Source organism: Eschrichtius robustus, chromosome 6 (genome assembly GCF_028021215.1).
Source record: "Eschrichtius robustus isolate mEscRob2 chromosome 6, mEscRob2.pri, whole genome shotgun sequence".
Taxonomy (NCBI): domain Eukaryota; kingdom Metazoa; phylum Chordata; class Mammalia; order Artiodactyla; family Eschrichtiidae; genus Eschrichtius; species Eschrichtius robustus.
The window spans coordinates 81,094,725-81,103,828 of NC_090829.1; the positions used below are offsets into that span (position 1 = coordinate 81,094,725).

Sequence of the window (9,104 nt, forward strand, 5' to 3'; positions counted from 1 at the left end):
AACTCCTGCTTCCCAGGGAGCTAAAAATCTGGCCTATCTTCAATACCCAATGGCCCACCCTCATGCCTGTGATAAAGAGGGGGGCACCTGACACCCAGTTGGTCTTACAGAAAGAGACCGGCCGGGGCAGCAGGGCACACACTGTCGCACTGGCCGCCCAGCACCGAAGTCCTGGTGCTGTTAGCAGCTACCTCACATTCCTGCCATGGGACAAAACTATCTGCAGAGAATCAGAAGACAGGTCCAGATTGCACACTGATTTGTGCAGGGCTCTTCACGAGGAAGACAGCTATTTCAGGTTTCTGGAATGGTTATCTGCCTTCAGAGGTAACGGGGGAGCACATGTACAACAAGCCAGTGGATCTGGGGTGCGCTGGGCTGTGGTACTGTGAGCAGATCGTGGGAACCGCACCCTTAGAGAGCGCTGACAGCGGTTTCCTCACCTTTGCACCTAAGCCCCAGACCTGGTCCCCGAGCCCCCTTGTATCTCCCTTCTGAGCAGCCAGGTCTTGGACACCCCGGCGATGAAGCCCACTGTGACTGTGCAGGCCCCCAGGCTCCTCAGCCTGTGGCAACTTGAGCTCCCATGGAACACAAGAGAGAACGATGCCTGACATGACTACTTCATCTGCCTTCCCCCAGCTTTTTGAAGAAAAGATGAAAGGACTCTGCTTGAGCATGAGACTTGAACCACATACATGAATACATTTGCTCTGTTGGTCATGTAGGGAAGTTTGCATCCATCAGACAGAGAATTAAGAGTCCTTTTAAATAAGTATAGTATGTCACAGAGCAAGGCCCAACAAGCATCACAGAATCAATATATTCCAGACAACGTTATCTAAATAAGATGTAATAAAATTAGAAATCAGTAACAAAAGTTATTTAAAGACACATTTGGAGATTTTAAAATTCCCTTTTAAGTAATGAATAAATTAAAGAATAATCACAATGGAGACTAGAGAATATTAAAAACTAAATAACAATAAAATCAATACAATATCAAAACTTGAGTTAAAGTAGCTAAAACAGTACTAGGCTGATATCTATAACCATAAATGTAAATATCAGGGGAAAATGGGGAAAGACACCGATTAGGTAAATTAACCTTATAACTCAGAAAGCTGAAAAAGAATAATACAGCAACACCAAATAAAATGTAGGGAAAGAAATATAAAGGAAATAGTTAAGGGACTTCCCTGGTGGCACAGTGGATAAAAAAAAAAAATAATCTGCCTGCCAATGCAGGGGACACAGGTTCGAGCCCTGGTCCCAGAAGATCCCACATGCCATGGAGCAACTAAGCCCGTGTGCCACAACTACTGAGCCTGCACTCTAGAGCCCAAGAGCCACAACTACTGAAGCCCGCGCGGCTAGAGCCCGTGCTCCGCAACAAGAGAAGCCACCACAATGAGAAGCCCGTGCACCAAAACAAAGAGTAGCCCCCATTCACCGCAACTATAGAAAGCCTGCGCGCAGCAATGAAGACCCAATGCAGCCAAAAATAAATAAAATTAAATCTTAAAAAAAAAAAAAAGGAAGTAGTTGAAATTAAAGAAAACAATGAATATGAACAGCATCAGTAGCTGCTCAGTCCATGCAGTTGCTCAGGCTGACCTTCCTGGAGAAATCTTTTACACTTTGCTTTCTGCCACCCCCGTACAATGGTGAGTAAATCCTCAGAACACAATATTCAGAATTAAACCATTCTCACTACCTACACTGGCACCACCTTGGTTTAAGCCACCATCATCTCTCAAAATTATGTAGCCTGTAATGCTTTTCCTGCCTTCATTCTTGTCCCCCTTCAGTCTATTTGCAACACAGTAGTAGAAAAGTAAATCAAATCATGTCACATCTCTGTGCAAAAGCCACCAAGGCATTTCACTCAGAATAAAATCCAAAGTCCTAACAGTGGAAGAAAGCCCTAAATATCTTAGACCATCCCCTTGGAGAGCCCTTCACCTGTCTGACTATTGCTTCCTCTGTTCTAGCCACTGTCCTCCTAGCTCTTCCTCTCTCTAGACAGGTTCCCACCTGAGGGTCTTTGCACTAGCCATTCCTTCTGCCCAAAGTGTCTTTCTCTGGACATCCACGTGACTAATTCCCTCTCCTCCTTTAAGTCTTTGCTTGTCAAATATCATCTTCTTTCCTCTAACCCCCTATTTATTTATTATTTATTTGGCTACACTGGGTCTTAGTTGCGGCATGTGGGATCTAGTTCCCTGACGAGTGATCGAACACAGGTCCCCTGCATTGTAAGTGTGGAGTCTTAGCCACTGGACCACCAAAGAAGTCCCTAACCCTCTATTTAAAATTGCAATCTGCCTATGTGCCTCACCTCCGTTCTCTCAATTTTCTTTATCCTGATCTGTTTATTTTTACAGCAATCATCACTTAATGAAGATTTTTTATTTACCAGTTTATTATTAAATGTATTGTTTATTAATTTCCCCACATTAGAAGATACTTTCAAAGAAGGAAGGGATTTTTATCCATTCTGTTCACTCTACTGCCTAGAATAGAACCTGCCACACACAATAAACACCAAAAGGTAGTTCTTTGAAAAGAATAATAAACTAGATGTACTTAAAAAAAAAAAACCAGATGTACTTTTGATGATAGAGTAAGAAAAAAAGGGGGAAGTCACAAATAAACAATATAGAGAATTAAAAGGGGATGTAAGTCCAGTAGATTTTTTAAACCACAAAATAGCATGTTTATACCCATCCAACAGTTAAAAAATAGATATTTTCCTAGAAAATTGATAACCCCCTAGAAAACTATAGCTTACTAAAACTTAGTCAAGAAAGAAAAAACAGAAAATCAAATGTAAAACTGTAGTATAGAGGAATTGAAACAGTAGTTTTAAATCTATTCATCAAAAAACTCTATCAGGACAGATTTCACAGAGAAGTTCTAACAATCCTTCAATTCCTATCTTACACATACTGTTCCAGAGAATAGAAAAGGGGAGAAAGAATCCAAACTCATTCTATGAAAATAGCCAAAATGTCAAAACTGGACAAGGAAAGAAGGAGAAAGGAAAACTAAAGGCCAGTTTCACTATTACACACAGACATAAAAATCCTAGATAAAATGTCAAATCCTTCAAGGATAACAAGTATACATCATGGCCAAGCAGGGTTTAATCCAAAAAATGAAAAGATGGTTTAACATTAGAAAATGTATTAATGTAATTCACATATGAACAAATTAAAGAAAAAAACCATATGCTCAACTCAGTAGATGTAGGGAAAAAACACACAATAAAATTCAATACCCAACACTCCTTAACATAAGAAAGGAAGGGTACCTACCAAAAGTCTATAGCAATGATTATAGTTATTGGTGAAATGTTAGAAGCATTCCATTCAGAACTGGGAACAAATGAGAATGTCTGCTATCAGTGCTTCTATTAAATATTGGACTGGAAGTTCTAGTCCTAGTTAGTAAAACAAGACAATAAAATAGGATAAAGATTATAATGTCTGAAAAGGGGGAGAAAAAATTGCCAATATTTGCAGACGATAGGATTGAACTCTCCGTCATTCAAGACTATGGAACGTGGCACAGTGAATCATGCTCAGATACCCCATCCCTCCAAGCACCACTTCAGCCAAAGAGTAGTGACAGATGAATATCCAAAAGAGAGGGAGAAAAAGACATAGACGATCTCAAACATAAAAATAATATCTCCAAAACAGGAACAAGAATAGAATTGCAAAATGGTGATGGGTTCCAGGTCTGACAGAAGACAGTGGTTGTAAGAATTCAGTTTTGTGAGGTAAGCGGGATCCAAAAGTGCTCCAAGTCAGGTGTGGAAGACCCACCAGTGGTAGCCAGTAGCGGAGAGGGGCTCCCCAACTCAGGAAAGGAAGCTAACAACAAAAACAATACAAACAAAAACAGCTATTGACTTTTTACTGGGGCTCTAGCTTTATTTAGGGAGACAGGATGGAAAGACAAGGCCTCACTCACTGGAGCTGAGACAACGCACATTTCTGGAGGAAAGAGGGCAAAGATGGGGGCTCGGGTGGGGAGACAGAGAGATGAAGAGAGAGACTGAAAACAAACTTTTCATTGAAAATTAAAATGAAACTTATCTATTGTGTCAGAAGTCAAGATAAGAGTTATCTTTGGGTCAGTAGTGAGTAAGATGGGATACACGGAATGGGTTTTAAGAATCTGGTAACATTTTATTTCTTGATCTGAATGATGGTTACACAGGTGAAATCATTCTGAAAATTCATTAACCTGTGTATTAATAATCTGTGTACCTTTCTGTATGTATGTTGTACTTCAATAACTAGTTTACTTTTAAAAAAGCTTGAAAACAAATATATAAAGAAATCAAATGTTTACACAGATAGTCGATAAAGCCAATAAGTGGATCATGAATTCATTCCAGGTGAAATAAAGTTTTAAAAATCTTTGACAAAGCTTTAAAATAAGTATGCTGAGAATATACAAGGATAAAAATAAAGACAGAGCATAAGAAATTATGAAATAAAAACGGGCATAAATGATAAGATATATAGTAAAAAGCTAATTAGGAAATGGAAATGAAAAAGATAGTCATGGAAATAAAAATGGAATCAATGCTATAATGTCTAGTACAGAAGAAGTAAAAGAAGCTTTTTAATATGAAAGTGCAGTTAAAAAGTATAGACAATAGATGGAGAGGATCCAACATTTAACTAGTAGCTATTCTCTAAAGGAAGAGAATGGGAGAAGAAACAATATTTTGAAAAGGTAATTGCTAAGAATTTTTCATAACTGAAAAAAGATATGAGCTGTCTAATCACAAGTTATACTCAGGGCAATGAGCAAGATAAAAAGTAAATAAATCTATACAAATAGGCAGATGATAGTAAAACTGCAGAACATTAAGTATAAAAGATATTCTTAAAAATTCCCAGACAAATGCATTGGCAAATTTAAAAGCAATGAAAAATATAATTTCCTGAAACTGACTCAAGAAGAAATAAAAATCCAAATAAACCCGCTAGCACCAAAAAAAGAAAAGATCAAACTGGTAATCAAGAGTCTTCTCTGGCCCTAAAATACGCTAGAGCCAGATGGTTTTATTTGAGAACTCCACCAAACCTCTAAATTGCAAGTAACCTTTATCTTATATAAAACTGTTTCATGGAACAGAAACTTATTTTATGTGGTTATAATCATCTTAGTATCAAGACCAGAGAAGGGCAATACAAGAAAAAAAAAAAGATAGATAAATTTCCTTTATGAACAAATATACAAAATAATAAATATAAATATATACAAAAATAAAAATAAATGTTGGCAAATAAAATTCAACATCATATTAAAAAATACCCCACAGGAGTAGGAAAAAAACAATACCCCATGACCACAAGATTTGTCCCTGGTGATCTTCATCTAAACCCATAGAGTTTAGAAGAAAATATGAAAGATTATTTTTATAAGAAGATTGCTTAAACAAGACACCAGAAGCACAAATCACAGTCAGAAATAAAAATTAAGACAACAGTGTAATACTATTTTTTCTATGAGATTGACAATATGAAAAACATTTGATAATACAAAGTGTTGTTGGAGAGGGTGGGAAAACAGAGGTGCTCACGTACTAATCAACAGTTATAACTTCTTTGCAGGGCAGTTTTTCTCACATTTGTCAAAAATGTGTAAGATATAAATCCTTTTAGATCTAGTATATAGTGTATAAACAGCCACTTCATAAAACAAGATATATGGTCACTTTACATACACACACGCACACACACACACGCACTCAAATAAATGATTGCGTTAGGAGAAAGCACACATGTAGCTAAGTAGCACCTTTTCAATGCCAACCGTTGATGCAGGGAAGGGGTGAGCAGAGGCCTGTGGTGTTGCAAGGGAAGTAAGTATGAATCATGGAGACCTTCTTGGAAGACGTGAAGAGCAGAAATAAACAAAAAGGTAGTGTGAGCAACTACAGGCAGAAAGAATGACACACCCTAAAGCTGGGGAATGAGAATTAAATGTCTCGTGGACCTGACACAAAAGCAGTCTCTGCTGTTGGGGACAGAGGGAAGGGAGCTTTCCAAGGGTGATGCCACTGCTGGTCAGAGAGGAGGGGATTTTACTCCTCCGAGATGCCCTACGCCATAAGAGGGCTTAGATTTGCTATATTAAGCAAGGGAGAGCGGTGGGTGGGGTTTTCACTGGGAAAGGCACGATGCAAATGGCATCTGAGGGAAACTGTGCTAAAGGTCATTGGTTATCTGTGGTGAACAGGACTAGTTATCATAGTACTGCCAGGAGGGATGACAAGCCTGAACTTGAGCTGGGTCGGCAAGATTAGAAAGGACCTCTAACAATCTCAATGACAAAATTGTTGTTAGTTTGGAAATTTTAAATTTAAAAATTAAATATATCTTGGAACAATGGATATTTATAGGGTGAAAATGAATCATGTTTTGGAATTAATCACATTTTATGTTTTTATACTCTTCCTGGCTTGTGCAAGGTGAAAAGGAGTAACGCAGATTTTAGAAAAATGAGTAAAACAACCAGAGGAAGTTCAATTTTTGTGACTTAAGAAAGTGCTGTCATTCCCATTATGATTGAAGGTTTTTTTCTCCCTCTTTTAAATTCATCTCAGGAGAGGGCTTTTAGGGGACCTTCCAAAGGTTAGCGCTACATAAATAGATGGCTTGAAAAAATAGAATTATTGACCGAAAGAAGTCCCACGCAAGGCCCCAGCCCCCGACTTACCTGTACTTCCAACACTGAGCCACAGAAGGAGCCCCCATGACCAGAAGCAGCCCTCCCAGGGGTCTGGGGGCATCGTTGAGCTGGAAGTCTCAGAGCTGGGGTGAAGCCGACCCCTAATGACAAAGAGATCTCATAACCCAGCCTCTCACAGTTTTGAACACTAAACACCCACTTGGGTCTCACTAATCATTAACTGGCCTCCTGACCTGTAACAGGTCTCTCCCTATTTGTTTAACTTCCCCAGTTTTTCTGTTTCTTCTCAATGAAAAGAAATATACTTTTTTCTTTTCTTTTTTTTTAAGCAGGGGACACTGAAACACATTGCCCTTCCTCTCTGAGCCAAACATCATCAGGAAACTATTTCCTGCACCTCTCCCACTTCCCATTATAAAATGTTAGTAAAAACCAAGGCAGAAGTCTTTCATCTCTAGGGGATCACAAACCCACATTGTCCCGGAGTCTGTGGACGTGTCTGTCCCCCAGGAGGACTCTGAGCGGCTTGAGGGCCTTCTCTTTTCATTTTTGAGTCCCCAGTGCCCAGCACAGAGCTGAGCCAACAATGTATAAATATGTTTAGTGTACATTTAACGGAAATAACGAAAGAAGATGAAGTTGGCCTCTGAGAGTACTATCCTTTGATAGAATCTTGGGGCTAGAAGTCCAACCTCTAAGAAGAGTCGTTCAGTGTCTTGAATTCACTGATAAGAAACAAAGAAATAGAGAACGAAAATGACCTATGGAGACCCTTCTGCTGGAAGTGGCAGAGCTGGCCTGGAACCAGGGTGTTTCCAGTATACCGCATGGCCTCTTCACCCAAAGGAGTGGCAGAAACCACAGAGTGCTACTTCTAGACGGGTCAGGGGAAGGGGGAGGCGCCGTACTTGCCCAGCTCTCCTTAATTGCAGCACATTGCTGTGAGGCAGAGAACCCACCAACAGGGCAGTATGGAACTTTCTGGACCATAGCTCTGTGAGGGGAGTACTATCTACATACAACTTCAGGGTATAGAGGGGTTAAGTACCTTGCACAAGCTCATGCAGAGCTGGGATTTGAAGCAGGACAACCTAGCTCCCGAGGCCATGCTCTGAACCACTGTGCCAACAGGCGGCACCAACCACCGCACCAAGCTGTGCCAGGCCTGCCCAAGACAGGGATGAAATGATTTTGGAGGGGCCATCCCTTGCTTCCCCTCCTGCACATGTTGCCACTGCTCAGGTGCTGTTGCCACCAGCAAGGGCACTATTGAAGGCTGTTCTGATGTCAGAGACCAAGCCAGGTGTAGAGGTCCAGGTCCTCAGAGAAAAGAAGCCAGGATGGGACTAGATGTGCAAGAGATTTCTCAGGGATAAGACCTGTGACGAATAAAAAGGGGAGCTGAAGACAGTAGGGGGACCCTTTAGACCCTGCTGCAGGGCTGCACCTGCGAAGGACAAGGGGAAGGAAAGAGGATCGCACAGGAAGTCCCAGGACACCATGCAGTTCCTAGAATGTCCTGGCCAAGGCAGTGGGGAAGCCTCAAGCTGAAGTCTCTTATGAGAATGAGCTGTATTAGCAACCTCGCCCTGCCCAGTCACTAGCTGGGGGCAGTCTCAGCACAAGGACGAGGGTAGATGCAGAAGGGCAGCACCCAGGACCGTCAGTCAGTGAGGTTCCTCACAGCAGGAGACTGAGGACTGCATTCTCCTGGCCACTCCATCACACCCAGAGCTGGCGCGTCAGGCCAGTCACTCCAGCTTTTCCAGCACAGTGTTCCCTGTGCAACATCAGCACAGCTGACGTGTGGAGAGTGCCCTCCCTGTCACATTCATCGTCTGGTGCAGTGCTCTCCACATGGGGCTGGAGTGGTCCTGGGCAAGACCACCTGCCTCAGAATCACCCAGGGGACGGGGGGCAGACCACTGGGCCCAAACCAGACACACTGAATGAGACTCCTTGGGGTTGGGCCCCAGACTCTGCAGTTCTAGCAGGCTCCGCAGATGACTCTACGCACGCCAGAGCCACTAGTCTTCTGTTAATTCTAACCACAGCCATCTCCATTTCACCAGTGAGGAAACTAAAGCTCACAGAGGCCAGAGACCTGGGGAGCACTGCTTCAGGGGGCCAAGAGAGCGGGGTCCTCCTGGAAAGTGAGGTGACGTGTTTTAGAAGGTGAGGATGGAGATCTTTCTACAGGAGACACTGGTAGGGAACAGCAGCTTATAATCAGTGTATGTGGTCCATCTTCCCCAGGGAGAATGTCAGCCTCGGGACGGCAAAATTCTGGTCTCTTTTGTTCAGTGAGGTGTCCCCAGCACCTAGCACAGTGCCTGCCACACAGCCAGTGCTCTATCTTTGCTAAGGAAAGGCATGGTACCTCT

At 41.8% G+C, this 9,104-nt stretch overlaps 1 protein-coding gene across 3 annotated transcripts in view; it reads right to left on the bottom strand.

Moving 5' to 3' along the window:
* Positions 1 to 6,936, bottom strand: part of PLA1A (phospholipase A1 member A) — a 32,981-nt gene extending 26,045 nt beyond the window's left edge. For all 3 annotated transcript variants that reach the window (XM_068545519.1, XM_068545518.1, XM_068545520.1), the window contains exon 1: positions 6,748 to 6,936. In XM_068545519.1, coding sequence (XP_068401620.1) covers positions 6,748 to 6,820 — 73 coding nt within the window. In that variant the 5' untranslated portion in view covers positions 6,821 to 6,936. The remainder of the gene's footprint in view (positions 1 to 6,747) is intronic.
* Between the last annotated feature and the right edge of the window lie 2,168 nt (positions 6,937 to 9,104).